We start from the raw sequence: 17,990 nt of genomic DNA on the forward strand, positions 1-17,990 counted from the left end.
AAGCACAAATACCATCAAGAATACCTACATAAAACCTTCAATTTTTCCAACCCACCCTATAGCTCCTCCCAGCCCTGGGGTCTGGTCAGCCCCACTATTTTCCTCTGGGCTTGTCCAGTTTCTAAATGACACCCAGTTTCTTATGGCCGCATACTGTACCTACTACCTCTCCTCTGTTGATGAGCTTATGTATGATTTATCCTTAGACATAGGACGCTATGTGTGCTGAGGGTCCTCTCTTTCCTTTCTTCTCCCACTGGGTGTGGAATTGGGCCAGGGCTGTAGCCTCTGCTCACAGGCCTGCCTGTCTGTCCCCCCTAGTTCTGCCCCAGGAATGCACCAAGTACAAGGTCAGCACCTGCCGCGAGTGCGTGGAGTTGGGACCTGGCTGCGCCTGGTGCCAGAAGCTGGTAAGAGCCATGAAATTTGTGGGGAGGCATCGAGAGCCTGGTTCAAGACTTACACATTGGAGGTGGGGTGGACGGGGAGAAAAGTGCAATAATGAATGAATGGAATTCCAAAATCTCTGTAGATGTTCATTGAAAGTAATAATAATAATAATAAAACCACACACACGTCACAGCCACTGACTCTTCCTGAGTCATTTCTTCCTGTGATGTCGGTAAAGTGGTGACGTGCTAATGCCTTAAATCCTCTTGCTTTTAATAATGTTGTTGTCGTGTACTGTCAAGTCAGAACCGACCCATTGCTGACCCTCTGGAGGGTTTTTGGAGGCAGTTAATGGCACAGGAGGAGACTGCCCATCCTTCTCCTGAATTACATCTATTAAGGAGCTGATACTGGAAACACGTTGCTCGGAGTCATCAAATCTGCAAAAGTAGAGTTGATAATGAAATTGAAAAATGAAGGGAAAAAATATTTTTAGAAAAATGAACAATAGCCCGCAGCTGGATTTCCTTGAGGTCAAGGTCCACATCTCCTTTTTGAACCATCAGCATCTAGCACATTACCTGGTATGCATAATGGCAGTTAATTAAATGTCAAACTGACTTAACAGTAAAAAAAGAAAGATCATAAAGTCATAATTATAAAAGATCATTCTGCTACTGACTGGAAAAAAAAAGAACAAAGATCTAGATCTAATTCACAGGTATTGTTGTTATGTGACCTCGAGTCACCTGCACCCAGTGAGCCGATGTAAAGCAGCTCTGAATCCTGCTCGCTAGTTCTAACACATTAAAACAAGGACATTTATAACTGAGTTTATAAAAAATTTGCCTCATCTTTTTAGGTAGAATTAAATTTCAGTATCTTTAAAAAAAAAGAATTAAATTTCAGTATCTTTCAATATTTTCTCTCTCTACATTAATAAGAGTAACCTTAAGATTGTTTATTTTTGTGTTTAAATTTTACTCTATTTTAGAGAAGAAAAAAGGGAAATAGAATTATTTGTACTAATACAGTATTTGAGGAAGGAACGTCTCCAAAATATTAAAGTTCAAAGATTTAACAGAGTACCAAAGTACACCTTATGCAAGCTGTGGTGTTTTCAATCATCTCATAGGCATTCTAATAAAAGGAGGGATTTCTTCCTACTTTATCGGTCTGGCTGTCATCATCACTCCTCTATTTCACTTTTCTCATTCTTTCTTTTTTGATATATGGAGTTTAAAAATTTTATTCAATCCTTGATTTTTTTTTAATCCTCGATTTTAAAAAAATCAAGGATCTACAAACATGATGCTGAAATAAAACAGTATCATTTTTATTTTAACTCTGTCCAAAACATGTACAACATCAAATTTGCCCAACTTTTCTTGCTAATCAAAAGCTCAGTTAAGTGACATTAATTAGCTTCACAAAATGGATTAACACAGCGACTGTATCAGTGGCTTCAGCTCGTCAGGGAGCACGTGGATGATGCAGGCCTAGACAAATTTCCATGTAAAAGGTTGCTCTGAGTCTAGTCGGCGCAAAGGCACCTGACAACAACAGGGTCATGTGACCATCATCATTATTTCTTTCCAAAAACGTTTCCATATTCCTACCAAAAACTCAGTATCCAGTAAGCAATGACTCCCATTTGCTCCTCCCTCTGCCCTAATAAACCACTGACGTACTTTGCATGGGCCTCTTTTAGGTATTTCACCCAAATAGGATCATACAATCTTTGTCACTTTGTGGCTTATTTCTTTCACTCAGCACACTCTTCTCAAACTTCATTAATATTATAACATACACCTGTGCTCTACTTAGCTTTGTGGCTGACAAGCACGGTTTTATTTTAAAAAAAATAAATTGTATTTTGTACTGGTTTGCTTACAAGTCTGTATTCATTGTGTTTGACACTATTCTTCATTCCCATTGTTTTATACAATCATTCCCATTCATAATGGTTTTTTTTTAATAATTTTCATGAACATTTACAGAGAATTTGGATTTCCATTCATTCATTGTCATAATGTTTTATAAAAGGAATCACCACTGGACTATGCCCATCTTTTCAGGTCTCCTCAGGATCTTTCCCATTTCCTTTACTCCCTCCCTCCACCCATCCAATTATGTGACCCTGTGATTTCGCCCCTACCCATCCTCAACCCTCTGCTCCCACCCCTTCCCTCCTTGGATCCCCATACCTGTTTTACTAGTTTATCCTTTTATTTTTACAATAATGGTCTTATTCATGGTTTCATTCTGAAGCTCTAATTGTCCCAAGTATGACCAAGGGGAGCCTGTCCTCACTGGCTACAGTGGCCTGTCCTTTCATGTGCTTCCTCTTACTTTCTAGAAGAACAAGGCTTTCAGGGTCTCCTGCCTCCCTTACCCCACACCAGGAGTCACACATTCTCTGAAGAGTCCAACTGCCCCCTTGTCCCCACTTGCTCAGTACATTCCTCATATTCTCCCTCCTGCAGATGAAAAGTCACATTTGGTTTGTTGCTCCTCTTCCTTTCCGTTAAGAGATGTTATAAAAGTCCTTGTTTGTGGTCATTGTGAGGCACCATCAAGCCGACTCCGTTGCATATCAGCTCTGTGTACAACAGAACACAGCTTTGCCCAATCCTGTGCCATCTTCACACTCTCCACAGTGTTTAATTAAGCCTATCGTTGGAGTCACTTTTCAGTCCATATTATTGAGGGCTTTCCTCTCCTTTGATAATTCTCCATCTTCCCAAATATGATATCTCTTTCTAAGAATTCACCTTCTGCACCAACAACACGCCCACAGTATTTAAAAAGTGTCACTAACTTTGTCTCTGGGAGCATCCTGGTGGCACTACTTTTTTTTTTAATTTATTATTAATTTGTTTAATGAACATCTACAGAGATTTTGGATTTTCATTCATTCATTGTTGCACTTTTCTCCCTGCCCACCTCTTCCCCTCACCCCAATTTGTTCCTCTCCTTGAAAAGTAGAAGAAAAATTCCTTCACTGGTATATGATCCCCACCCTCCCCTCCCCAGTACACTCCACTATGCAACCTTCATTCTGGACTCTTGTCATAACCATAACAACCTATCATATATAGCTTTTAAACTGCTCTCTCCCTCATCTGTTTCAATGCAGTATACATAATTTATCCACTTTTTCTCAGTCTCTTCTCAACCCTGATGTCAGTCCCATTCTACAACAGTGGCACTATGCAGTATTTGTCCTTTTGTGACAGAGATATTTCACTCAGCTTAATGTCCTCCAGGGTCACCCATTTTAAATAATATTTCATGAGTTCCTCATTTTTCAATGCAGCATAGTATTCCATTCTGTGAATATACCAGAGGGTACTACTTCTAAAACAGATTTGTTTGTTCTTTTGCCAATTCACAGTATACAACACTTTTCACCAATACAACAATCTGAAAGTATCTATTCTCCTTCAATCTCTGTAATTCATTGTCTAGTTTTCACAATTGTGTGAAACCACTGAAAATACCATGGAAATCAGGTGCACTTTAGCCTTTAAGCCAAGGTTATTCTCATAAGTGAGATCATTTTAGTCATTTGAAATACAATTAACTTCATTTGTTTCAGTGTGTGCTAGATTTTCCCACTCACCTTTCCTGTTGATTTAATTTTTTTGCAGTACTTAAAGCATGAATATGTCCCAGAAGTCAGTGCAGCATAAAGAGACACACCCAGGAAGTATCACCCCATCCCCATTCCCCCACCCACTGTCAGCAACCACCCTCATTCCTCTCCAGCTACCTTCCTGTGCTGCCTTTTGTTGGTGTAAGCAGATCATTGCTGAAGTCAGCCCTGACTCACACAGACACCATGCATCACACAACTAAATGCTGCCCAGTCCTGTGTTGCCCCTCTGAGGCATCAGACCACTGACATCTCTAAAGTTTCATTAGCTGCTTTTTTGGAAGCCCATTGCCAGGCCTTGCCTCCTTGTCTGTTTTCATCTGGATGCTATGCTGAAACTTTATCAGCATCATAGTAACAAACACACTTCCCCTGACCGATAGAGTGAGTGGTGGCTGCGCATGAGATGCCTGGAAGCAAAACCAGGGCTCCTACGTTGAAGGAGAGACTTCTCACTGAACCTCTGTGTATGGCTTTTAGGTGTATAATTTATAAGCATTCCTGAGTAGTGTAAAAATTAAGCACTCAGCCAAGTTTGGTGGTTTAAAGCCACCTGGCAACAAACTCTTCAGGAGACAAGCTTAGAGGGTCATAAATGAAGGGTCATAACTGTGAAAACACTATGAAGTGCAGTTCTACTCTGTATACATTGGATTGCCATGAAAACAACCAACGGCAACTAACAATAACATTTGTTTAATATATCCCCAAGCCCCAAGAGAGCTTTGTTGGCCTGGTGGTAAGAAACTGTGCTGCAAGCACAAAGACACGTGGTTCAAGTCCACTAGCTGCTAAGTGGGAGAAGGATGGGCAATCTCCTCCAATGTGATTTACTGCCTCAGAAAACCCGCTGGAGGGCCAGCTGTGGGTTGTTTCTGACTCAACAGCATACAACAAGAAGCTGCAAAGGCAGGCAGTTCGAATACACCAGCTGCTCTGTGAGATAAAGATGGGCAATCTCTTCTAATGTGATTTTTTGCCTCAGAAAACCTGCTGTATGGCCAGTTTTGAGTCAGTTCCAACTCAAGGGCATCTGACAACAATCTCCCTTTGAGGCAGCAGGTCCCCTCTGTGCTCAAAACTCACTAGCCATGGTGAACTCTTTTCTGCTGCTCTGTGGGAACCTAGTGGTTCTATGGGCAAAGTGGTCAAAAAGAGCAAGGCCTGGGCTCAGGACCCCTAACTTCCCTCCCGCTGTGTCCCTCTGTGCTGGACCTGGCCTGCCCGGGGGAAGAGTAAAACCATTAAATCAGATAAGTACAGGCTTGCTTGGTCTACTTACTAACCTTACTTGCTAATCTTTACTTAATAAGCACAAGTAAGCTCATTCTTACCTTGTTTACCAGAGTCAAAAGCATGTGAAACGGTTTACAGATTAGGAAAGAAGTGCACTATGCCTGTGCTTACCCTGTGTACTGAGTACTCCGTTTCTGTCAGGGATTGATTACAAGCTTGAAAAGAGGCTTTGATGTTGTAGGAAGGTGTTGTGGGTCTGGGAGAGAGAGAGCAATGTCAGCCATTTCTACAGGCAAAGTCTTTGATGTGGTGAGAAAATGTGAAAATATTCATTACAGATTAGTAAATAAGTACAAATAAATGTGTTAAGGAAGCTCTGGTGGCCGATTGGTAAAGAGTTGCACTGACAACCCAAAGGCAGGTGGTTGTTCAAAGCCACCAACTTCTCAAGAGAAAGATGGACAATCTCCTCCTGTGCAATTTACAGCCTCTGAAAACCCACTGGAGGGTCAGTATGAATCAGTTCTGACTTGATAACACATAACAAACACGTGCTTACCCTGCTGAGTGGATATTCCCACAGTATGCTTACAGCAGAGCTGTAGCCACCACGTTGCAATTCCTAGACCGTTCCTGGCTTAGAAGCCCACCAAGGGGATGGTCCCTCTTTCTATTGGCTGTGGCCAAGGGCATGACCCAGGCCTTTCTGTTACCAGGGGCAGCAGGAAAGAGGGGAAGAAGAGGAATATGCCTTAGTCACCACTATATACGAGTGTGACTGGCTGATGATGTGTTGAGTACCATCAAGTTAGAACTGTCTCATAGCGGAACCGCCAGAGCTCCCTGTGACACCCCCACCCCAAGTCTCCTTTTATTCAGATGGTTAGAACTCATCCCAACCATTGTTTCATTTGGATGCTCACATTGTCCCAGACTTGTCACTGAGGCACGTGAAGGTTGGGTATGATCTGGGAGCTGTGCAGGGAAGCCTCTCTGAGGGGCAGGCTTCTGTCTGCTCAGTGGATATACCCCTGTCCCGAGTGCAGATAAGGCATGGGCAGGCTGGTCCCCATTTCAGAGTATTAGCTAGTACAGCATCCGCAGTGTGACATCGAGGTGACTCTCTCTGCCTTTCACCTGGTCTCTCTGTCCTCAGAACTTCACTAAAAAAGGGGAGCCCGACTCCGTCCGCTGTGACACACGGGAGCAGCTAATAAAAAAACAATGCCCGACCGATGATATTGTGGATCCCAAGAGCATCGTTGAGACCCAAGTAAACAGAGCTGGGGACCGAAAGCAGCTATCTCCACAGAGTGTGACACTCCACCTACGACCAGGTAGGCTGTCCTTTATAAACTGAGTCCAGCACCCCATGTGTGATGTTCTAAGATCTGGCCAGGCTGGGTCCTGTTCTACGGTCACTTGGCAGGTGGACAAGGTGAGGCCACAGGACAACAAGCCTGAGCCCTGCTGCACACCTGAGAGCAAAGTCTGAGCTCCAGGCAGCCTGGTTCCCTCTCTGGCCACCAGCAGATTGCCCCTCCTCCACCCTCTGCCTAGACATGCTTTTGTTTAGAACATAAACCGAAAAGCCAAACCTGTTACTTTCTCATTAATTCCAACTCAAGTCTATCTCAGACATTACAAAACAGAATTTAGCTTCTAGGGTAATCTTGGCTGTAATCGTTACAAAAGCAGATCCTCAGGCCTTTTTTCCTATGGCACTGTGGGTGCCTTCGATTCACCAAACTTTAAATTAGTAATCTTGAAAATAAGATTCAAACTCCAACTCTTGTTTCTGAGTCTGAACTGACTCATAGCTGACCTTCCTTTGGAGTGATAGGTTGTAAATCATGTGTGAAAAGAGTGCCCATCTTTCTCCCGGATGAATTTGAACCCCCTTGGGCTGACAGTGCAAGTCCTTATATACTACAGCACCAGAGTTCCTTTCAAGATAAGTTTTTGTTGTTGTTGCTGTTAGGTGACATGCAAGTTGAATATGACTCATAGCCACCCTATAAACAACAGATCTAATCTTGTGCCATCTTCACAATTTCTGACCCACTCAAGCCCATTGCTGCAGTGACTACTTCAACCTACTTGATTGTGGGTGTTCCTTTCCTTTGCTATCCCTCCACCTTCCCAAGCATGATGTTCCTTTCCAAGGAATAACCTCTCTTAGCAACATGTTCAAAGTTTGTGAGACGAAGTTTTACCATCTTTGCCTCCATGGAATACTCTGATGGTACCTTCTCCAAGACAGTCTTCTTCTGGCAGTCCATGGGAGATTCAGCATTCTTCTCCAGCACCACAATTCAAAGGCATCACTCTTCTTCTGTCATCCTTATTCATTGTCTAGCTATCAGATGCCTAGCAAATTATTGAAAAGGCCACAGCCTGAATCTGACACACCTCAGTCCTCACACTGACATCATTACTTCTTAATAATTTGGAGATACAATTGTTGTTGATGATGATTACCTTCGAGTCGAGCACTACTCATAGTGACTCTGAACAAAAGGCCTGAAGCCTTTTTATACCTATCAACATTTATCAAAGCTCATAGAGGCATGTTGTTTAAGGAAGTGGATATCACTCCTGCTTCCAAGATACAATTAGGGTTCTTTTATATGGAAATAATTTATGCGTAAATGGCTCTTGATGGTTTGACTATTTACACTCACCTGCTAAGTGCAAAGTCACTAACCGAGGTGACTTCAACAGTATTGGACACAGTAAGGATGGCACAGGACAGGGTAAGGTATTAATCTACTGTTTATAGGATCACTGTGAGTCAGAGTTGACTGGATGATACCTAATAATAACAACTTACTTGAAGGTTAGCAGTTTGAACCCACATTTGGTAATCCCGTAAGCATTACAGCTTAAGCAAATAAACACACCTGCGTAGCAGTTCTACTCTGCAACAAATGGGTTCACCAACAGTCAGATATTATTCAAAGGCAATGAGTTTGGATTTTTGGTTTTATGTTAAAAAAGTTTTTGCTGTTTTTATGGTACTCAGACCTAATAGGGTATCCACCCCTGTGCACACCTCCTCTCAATGTGCACCTCCCTCCTGGGCCTCGAGCCATCAATCACTCTCCCCACCCTCCCCACTGCAGGCCAGACCACTTCGTTCAATGTGACCTTCCGTCGGGCCAAGGGCTACCCCATCGACCTGTACTACCTGATGGACCTCTCCTACTCCATGCTCGATGACCTCAATAACGTCAAGAAGCTGGGCGGAGACCTGCTCACGGCCCTCAATGAGATCACTGAGTCGGGCCAGATCGGTGAGGCTGGGCCTTGCGGGGCCACCAACTCAGTTCTTCTCCAACCCCATTTACACATTTCCTGACGGAGAGATACTGTAAGGCTTCCATTCATGGTATCCTCAGTGGATGGGGAGAGAGCTGACGTTTGCAGGGCCATACCAGGTCGGTCCCAGAATCCCTGAGACTTTCTGGCATCATGCAATTTTTTTGTCTCTTCCTTCTTCCTCGCTCTCTTTCATTTGAAACTAAAAGACAAATGTCTTACCCTAATAATTATCAAACCAGAAAGGATAAAAAGCACCTAGATTACACAATAACCATAGAGTTAAAGGGTGATGGCAGTCCAGCTGGGCCCTTGCCAGCTCAGCTATGGAGGCTGAGTGCCACGAGCACTGGCCTGATGCAGAATTCAGGGCTGAAGGCACAGAGATCAGGAACACGGACATACAATCATCCCCCCACAGGTGTGTGCACACTGGCACACACTCACACTCCTACACGTACGTGCTCACACATCTGTGCTTGCATGCACACGTTATCATAAGCATCATTTTGCTTTTTTCCTTGACCTTTGAGGCCTACTCACCTCATCTTGCCTTTACTGGGCATTCTTGACACATAGTGCACACTTTGCTTCGTACTCTGTGTCCCCTTAGAACATGTACTTCTCACACCACACGCCCCCCTTCTCACTGTCACGTGTACCCCTCAAGCCTCCAGTCCTCCTCCATACCATGTCCCTTACATGTGTGCCCCTCAGGTTTTGGCTCCTTTGTGGACAAGACAGTGCTGCCCTTCGTCAACACACACCCCGAGAAGCTGAAGAACCCGTGCCCCAACAAAGAGAAGCAATGCCAGGCCCCGTTCGCCTTCCGGCACGTGCTGAAACTGACCAGTAACTCCGATAAGTTTCAGACAGAGGTTGGGAAGCAGCTCATTTCCGGGAATCTGGATGCGCCCGAGGGAGGCTTAGACGCAATGATGCAGGTGGCCGCATGCCCGGTAAGACCCCCTGTCAGGGTCTCTGATCCCTCCCACCAGGAACTTCACTCACATTGTCCTCATTTTCCTCACCTGAGCCCCAGGACCCTTCTGAAAGTGAGGGAGTGTGGGTAACAATAGGGGGAGTACCCATATACCGTCTGCAGATCTCATTATAAACCCTAAGTTAAATGTGAGTCTCATGGAAATGGTCATGTGTGAAACTAAGTCACAACTGAGGGCCTTGACCCTTTGTGTGCTGAGGGGGTAGTGACCCTCCTCCTCCTTCAGAAACCTCCAAGGACAAGGGGCATATTCGTTTGTGGTTAATCAGTGGCTCTCCCATGTACCCCTCAACAGCTTCTCCGTGCTCCCCCTTGCTTCTTCCCCACTTGCTTGTCACCTCTTTCAATCCACCTAGTATTTATAACACTATTCAACACCCCAAGGGTTTAAATCCCAGCAAACTCTGCACTGTACAAATCAGTGGTGAATTCTCTAGTTTCTCTGACAGTCCTTAAACACTTTGTAATAATATTAGATTCCCATTTTTAAAGCCTTGTATAATATTAGTATATGAAATTCACATTGCTAACTAACATGTTTCTTCAAGGCAATGTTACAGGGTACTTAATTTTCTTGTTGTAGTCTTACTAAGTTGGGCATTATTTTATATATACAACATTATTTGTTGTTGTTGCTGTCTAGTTGAGCACGACACATAGCAACCCTATGAACAAAAGGCCTGAAGCCTTTCTATAACCATCATCATTTATCAAAGTTCATAGAATCTCCAGAAGCATGTTGTTTAGGAAGTGGATGCCACTCCTACTTCCAACATTTTACATTACAATAAATACTTCTGCATATATTTCTCTTTTCTCTTTGGACCCCTGCCCTCTCCCCACCCCCAGTTTATTCCTGGGCTAAGATTAGAAGGACTTTTTTAATGCATATTTTTAAAAATTTAAGCCATTTTAATTTCCATGTTTCCTCCAACACCTATTTAGTTGACATTTATAGTCTGTTGCCTTGGCAAACACTCCGTAGTATAAAGCAGACACTGTGAGCCCACAGTGATCGCAGTTGGGTGATCCATACCCAGTAGCACTCTCTCTCTGTGTCTCTGTCTCTCTCTGACTTTATCTCTTTGTGTATATCTCTGCCCCTCTGGGTCTCTTTCTCTCTGGATTGGATGAAAGATACACAGAAAATTCTATAAATACCCCAAAATGGTATGCTAAACTAGTTATTATTAGACTTGTTTTTCTAATTTCTATCATAAAGCATTAGAAGCAGGAGTGGCATCCACTTCCGAAATGGCTTGCTTCCAGAAACTCTATGAACAGTGTTCAGGCCTTTCATTCACAGGGTCGCCATGAGTCATCTACAACTCGAAAGCACCTAACAACAACAACAATCCTAAAACAAGTTAATCCTTCCATTATCTTTTTAGCCATGCTTAAACAACTAGTTATAGATCAAGCAGCTAATGGTTTTTTCCTTAGACAAAGCATTATGTATTATTTCCTTCAGCCTAGGTAATCATTAACTTGACTATGTGTTGAGAATTGTTTGTGTGAGGATATAAAATATTTCCTTCTCTCTACCCTTCATGAATATTTTAATCTGGTCTGTCATCACCAGAACCTTGCGGTACTGCTTCCCCCAGTCAATAAATTTTCCCAGTCCTTGGAGAGGGACATAATGTTTGGGAGGGTTGAGGGATAGTGCAAGAGAGGAAGACCCTCAATGAGATGGATCAATTCAGTGATTGGAGTAATGGGAATAGGTGTGTCAGAGACAGTGAGGTTGGCACAGGATAGAGCAGGGTTTAGGGCTCTTGTATGTAGAGTTGCTATGAGTCACAAGCGACTCCATGGCACATAACAACAACACAATAGCAAACTAAAACAAATGTATTTTAGTCTATCTCCAGATTAGCTTTTCTTTTTCCTTTTAAAAGCCAAAATTTATTTTTACTTAAAAATGCTCAAGAGAGTTTAAAAAGTCCAAAGGATCAAAGACATCCAGATTTAATAAAGCTTATAGTAAGGTAGTGACTATCTCTTTTTCCACTATTTCCGCTTCAACTTCATTCTCCCCACTAAAATGCCTTGGAATTACTTCCAGACTGAAACTAGACAATTATTCTAACTTCCACTATTTATAAAAGCCCATCTCAGTAACAGTGACAGGCATAATACTTCCAATAGCAACCATTGATTTTGTCAATGCACAGAACTGTATAATCCTGATTCCAAGACATTAAATTAAATCCAGAAATCCAAAGCACACATCCAATTGATAAAAAGCAGATATATTTGCAGATTTTACAGGAGAATGGGTCCTCCACTATTGTCTACCACCTGGTCCAAAAGTTACACTGAGCTGGGATCATGGCAAGTCGTATCTAATATTCATGACAGCACCTCGACAACAGCAACATCCAAACAATAACCGGGAGGAAAATCTAGATCTGTTTTTCTGACTGTCTGTGAACACTAGCTTTGAGGGGCTTTCTGTCTCGGGAGCAAACCCCAACAGGGAATCACAAGTTGGGGAAGCTGAATCAAGTAACTGCTGCCACTCTCTTCTAGGAACTAATTGGCTGGCGCAATGTCACACGCCTGCTGGTGTATGCCACAGATGACGGCTTCCACATCGCCGGGGATGGGAAATTGGGTGCCATCTTGACCCCCAATGACGGCCACTGCCACCTGGAAGACAACATGTACAAAAGGAGCAATGAATTTGTAAGTTCTTGTCCTTGAAGGTCCTCCAGCAGTACCCTCCTAATACTCACCAAGAACACCCTCCCCATCACCAGAGTGAAGTGAGGGGCCTTTCTAAAGGACTTTGAATGGTCAGCAACAGTCCAGTGCCAGCCTAGGATGCTCAGTCAAGCACTGGCCCTAGAAATGGCAGGATGGCAGGAGAGTAGAGGCAAAGCTGAAATCACTGCAGCTGGCTGGCTAGCTTGCTATCTGCAGGGCCTGGGAACTCTGCACCCCTCCTTCAGATATGGATAAGTTAGCAAGGAGGCCCTGCAGGCATGGGTCTGGGTAGTTCTAGGTTTCTCAGATTTCGTGTGCTTTTTGCATGAGATTCTTCCTGGGGGATTAAGGGGGGGAAGTAGTGGGGGGTGCGCTATAGTGACAAGTAGGCATAATTCAGTGAATGCTTTGTTTTGGGGGTGCAGACACTACTTGAATACTCCTATCAAACACAAGTACCCATTATCAACAGATTCTGTTTGCAGATTTGCCTATTAGTGAAACCTTGATTTTTAAACCCCAGATCAATAGTTGGTGGCACCTTCCTGGTCATTCATGGACATGCAGATAATAGTCTAAATTTTGAAGTGTCCAATGCTATCAGTTGAGGTTGAACAAGGCAACTAACTGATGCTTTGCCTTCTTATTTGTTGATGATGTATACCATAGAGTTAGAACCCACCCATAGCTGACCTTGGAGGGTTTTCAGAGATAGTTAATTACATGGGAGAAGACTGCCCATCTTTTTCCTGTGGAGCAGCTGGTGGCCTTGAACCGTGTACCCTCAGGATTGCAGTGCAGCATTATTTTTATAGTCTATTTGGTACCACATTTTCCTCATCTTTGAGCTTTTTTTCTTGGTGGGTTTGCTGTTTAAAATTCCCCTAAGTGTAGGGCTGATCTGGTGTTCTTAAGTGCATAAGGGTAGTACTGTGCCTTCTTCTTGTTGTTACTGTTGTTATGTGCCATCGACCCTATGTACAACAGCCCTAAACTCTGCTCTGTCCTGTGCCAATCTCACTATTTCCAACAAACCCATCCCAATTACTCCAGTCATTGAATCAATCCACCTCCTAGAGGGCCTTCCCCTAATGACCTTTTAATCATAAAAGTAACATATGCTCAGTGGAGAACTTTTTAAAAGGTTAAAAAAAGAAAAAGGAAAGACAATTAGTCATAATTCCACCATCCGGAGAATGCTGCTAGTTGTGGCTCAGTTGTCCTCAACTTAGACTCTGCTTCACAGTAGTTTTGATACAGAGAAGGGGGTTTATTAGGGAAGTAAATTAGAGAATGAGAGAGGCAAAGAATGTCGCCCAATGCAAATCCAGGTTTAGCTCAACAGTCCCAAGATACATTTCCTCAATTGGGCCAGTCTCAAGTTTCAGTTCAGCAAGCAGCTTTTCCTATCATTATCAAAGGTAAAAACAGCAAAGACTTTAACTGTTGCCAACACAAATGCAAGATGCCTCAGGTCACACCTTACTTACTACAGTTTCTCACAACAATGCCACAGTATCTCCACCACTATTGCCAGGCTGTCACCACCAGGGTCTCACTCTCGATAGAGGTTTGTTCTAGTCTCCCGCAAGTCTTGCTATTCTCCAGTCTTGCTCACCACAAGTCTGCTACTCTGTGTGGGAAACATTCTCTCACTTATCCTAGTCCCACAGCTGTTGCCAATTTTCAAGTGTCTACAGTTAAGATGGCTGGAGACTAGAGAATGGCTGATAAAAGCCAACTTTTAGACTAACATTGCAATACTAATACAAAAATTCTGCTTTACTCAAATCTATTTAAAAAGTTATTGATTTTTTTAAAAATATAAATTTCTAAAAACAATTTTAAATATAAGTTTATAAAAGTAATTAAAGGAGGAGCTCTGGTGGCCTAGTGACAAGAATTTGCTCTGCAATCCCGAAGGCACACTGTGTAGATCCACCAGCTGCTCTGTGGAGAGGAGGACAGTGCCTTATGAAGGAAATAAGCTAAGCTTCATTCCAGCACCAGCTACAGTGCTGTTGTCTGTGAATTCAAGATTAATGAATCAACAGCATATATTCAGTAATTTATCTTTATACAGAAATACACATTTTAATAAGATCTATAAAAAAGATGATGTAACGGTGCACAGAGTTTAATGGTGATTATTTTTTATAAAACATAATGAATGGGAATGATTGTATCAAACACGATGTGAATGAAGCATAGTGGGGGAAACAATATATACAAATTTTGTATGCACACCAATATATAATAAAAATTGGGACAATAAAAAGGTTCTGTACAGACCAAGTAGTGAGCATGTGGTGACCAGAGGCGCATAAGGACCTTTCCCTGTATTTTCCTTCCATTGTTCCTTATTCTCTCATTCAACCTTTGCCTTAGAGGTGGCAGTAGAAGGTGCAACTACCACGGACAAGGAGAATTGTTTGTATTCTGGTCTATCCTGATGTAGAACTCAGGCCTTGCTCTCTTGGAAGCATTAACTTTGGACACTGCAAAGAATTGCAGAGATCAGGCAGCTCAGGGCTTCTTTTCTTGGAGTCTACAGGTTTGAGATGGGTGGGGTCAGTAGTAGAATTCAGGGGTCCACGAACATAGACAGAGAAAAGTAAATCCAGTATGAGTGGTTTGTAGTTTCACTGTGGAGGGGACGAGAGCCCTTAACTTCTGAAGTTAAAGGGTTCCTAGAAAATAATTTAGTGTAGGCTTCTCAATCTACACATTCCTCTTCTTGGAAAGTGTGGGAGTCAGTTACTGACTCTCTCTTACTCATTGCTATTGAGTTGGAACTGAATCCTAGCTGCCTCTCCAACTGGCTTTGCAAGACTACAATTCATACAGGAGGAGACTCCCATGGAGTGGCTGGTCGATTCAAACCACTAGAATTTGAGTTACCAGCACAATTCTCTATTAAGTATGCCAACAGAGCTCCCTGTTATGCCAACCATGTGCTTTTTGCTGTGATGGAGACACACATCATAGTTCTTTATAGTTTCTTAATTGTATTCAAGTGATGGACTTTTCTTCAGGGTCCTCTTTAAAGGAGCCATGGTGGTACAATAGCTAAGTGACCAGCTATTGATTCAAAGGTTAACATTTCAAATCCACCAGCTACTCCTTGGAAGAGAAGACCCAGTGATCTACTGTCAGTAAGATTACATCCTAGGAAATGCTTTGGGGCAGTTCTGCTCGTCACGTTCCTGTGAGTCATGACTGATTGTCTCAACAGCACACAACAGCAACTCAATCATTTCCACTTTATGTATGTATATACATTATTTAGAGAAGGCCCCATGCTCACCCCCTCTGGACTCTGGGAAAAACATTGAGGGTAGGCATCAACTGGGTACCTGAAAAGTCTTGTCCCTAGGCCCTGAGACCATCTAACTTGACACTTCGTCCCCTCTAGGACTACCCATCTGTGGGCCAGCTAGCCCACAAACTAGCTGAGAACAACATCCAGCCCATCTTTGCTGTGACAAAAAAAATGGTGCCAACCTATGAGGTAAGTGGGTTCAGGCTTCTTGAGAAACATGAGTGGGACTTTTGCCTTTTCAGTGAAGTGATGATAACACCCGGTTACCACAGCCCAAGTTCTGCTTTCGCCTGCTGGGTGGAAGGGCCTGGCTGATGTCCACTGGCTGAATTTTGCAGCTGAGGAACCTGCTTATATGTAGCACAATATTAATGTATGAGTAAAAAAGGAATTCTTTCCCATCCTTGAAATTTATAATATTAACATTAAACATGTCTTAGCATCAATTAATTTTTACAGTGAAGCTACATTTTGCTAGAATATGGCAAGGTTTTTTTGGCTTTGCAGATGGAATTCTTTATTTTAGGACACTTTCATAGTTTATATATACATACACATTTGAACACAAACATGAACAATTTCATGATGTCCTAGTGGTGCAACAGTTAAGCGCTCAGCTACGAACTGTAAGGTTAGCAGTTCAAACATACTCAACAACTCTTTGATAGAAAGTCCTAGCAATTTGTTTACAAAAAAGATTAAAGCCTGGAAAGCCCCATGGGACAGTTCTGCTCTGTATATATAGGGTCACTGAATCATACCTTGACTTGATGGCAGCTAACAATAATATCAACATGGGTTACAGAAATGTTGATAAATTTCACAGAAGACACACCTCTCTCAGTGGTTAGATTGAAAGGGGCCTAAGCCATTCTTTGTGAGGGCCCATCCCCGCCCCCTATTTCTACCTCCCGAGGAAAACTATCCCTTATGTGAACTGAGGGCACTTCCTTCTTCTCATCTCCTACTTCTCTGCTTTAGGACCCAGCTTTGTCCGGAAGCCATTGAATTGCTGCTCTTTTTTCTATTCTTCTACAGTGTGAAACTCTGGTGCAGAAGTTTTAGTCACTTCCTAGAGTAGTTTTTCTTCCTTCTTTCCTTCATTTATTGTTCTTGCGGAAGTGTCCTGATTACCACACTTTCCTATGTGATAAAGTGATCACAACATCTTTTTTTAAAAAAACAACAAACAAATACTGGTTTATTTACAAAGTTCAAATACATTGTTTTTCACACCAGATCTTTCCCATTTCCTTCACCCCCCCCCCTCAAATTGTGTTACACTATGATTAAGCCCCTCGTCCTCACCTCTCTGCTTCCCCACCAGGTCCTCATACTCATTCTACAATAATGGTTTTATACATATTTGTCCTTATGGGACTGAGTTAGTTTACTCAGCAAAATGCTCTCCAGTTTCTCCCAAGTTAGGTAGTAATTTACGAAATCATTGTTCCTGCGTGCTGCTTTGTAGTCCATTGTGTGACTATACCATAATTCCTCAATCTATTCTGCTGTGGTTGGACATCTGGGCTGTTTCCATTTTCTTTCAATGGTGAGTAATGCTGCTATGAACATTGGTTTGTGACAAAATCTTTTAAAAGAATGGTCTTTGCACTGTTGTCAAGGAGAGTGTGGAAGAGGAAGTTGTATGACTGCAGCCCAAGATTGGTCAGGGACAGTCTGTATTTCAAGATGTTCTGGCCCCTTGCCCTGGGTGAGCCACTAGACCAGCTACCACTGTCCCACCAGAATTGACTCTCGTGTTGTTTGACTTCTACCCACTACCATTTTGTTGGTTGTGACCATCTATCATGTTTCCGAGACATAAATCTTTATGGGAAGAGGCTGAGCATTTTTTTCCTAAGGGTTAGCTGGTAGATTCGAACTGCTAACCTTTCAGTTAGCAGCCCAACGTTTAACATACTACACTACCAGAGCTCCTTTATTTAGCATACTATGTTATGTAAATGCATTCAAATGTCCAGCACTTCTTGATGATATTTGCATTTCTCTAACATATGGGGCTTTGATGCCTATTATATCTGTAATAGATATCTCTATATATATCTATAGATAGAGATAGAGAGATATAAACATCCTATTATATCTCTTATATATGGGGGCCTTGATGCCTATTACATTTGTATGGTAGGAACATCATCTGATGGTGGCTTCTATATGTCTCCTGCCAACTCTCTATTGGATGACACCACTTGATGGATTGAAGTTGATCATGATGGGAATATTTATACTAGGGGAATGAACAAACACTACAAAGCAGGACTTCTTCCTGATAATTGATTGTTACCCCTTTACCAGACCCCACTGACCATAGTTTCCTCAGCTAA

At 42.5% G+C, this 17,990-nt stretch overlaps 1 protein-coding gene across 1 annotated transcript in view; it reads left to right on the forward strand.

Annotated features, from left to right (window-relative positions):
- The first annotated feature begins 329 nt into the window (after positions 1-329).
- ITGB2 (integrin, beta 2 (complement component 3 receptor 3 and 4 subunit)) overlaps positions 330-17,990 on the forward strand; it is a 59,669-nt gene continuing 42,008 nt past the window's right edge. Inside the window, exons 1-6 of the mRNA XM_006898412.1 lie at positions 330-410; positions 6,441-6,621; positions 8,410-8,580; positions 9,323-9,564; positions 12,144-12,299; positions 15,736-15,831. Of these exons, the coding sequence (XP_006898474.1) occupies positions 8,478-8,580; positions 9,323-9,564; positions 12,144-12,299; positions 15,736-15,831 (597 nt within the window). The 5' untranslated portion in view covers positions 330-410; positions 6,441-6,621; positions 8,410-8,477. The remainder of the gene's footprint in view (positions 411-6,440; positions 6,622-8,409; positions 8,581-9,322; positions 9,565-12,143; positions 12,300-15,735; positions 15,832-17,990) is intronic.

The sequence above is a fragment of the Elephantulus edwardii genome, unplaced genomic scaffold (genome assembly GCF_000299155.1).
Source record: "Elephantulus edwardii isolate Elephantulus edwardi_28Jun2011 unplaced genomic scaffold, EleEdw1.0 scaffold00228, whole genome shotgun sequence".
NCBI classification, from domain to species: Eukaryota; Metazoa; Chordata; class Mammalia; order Macroscelidea; family Macroscelididae; genus Elephantulus; species Elephantulus edwardii.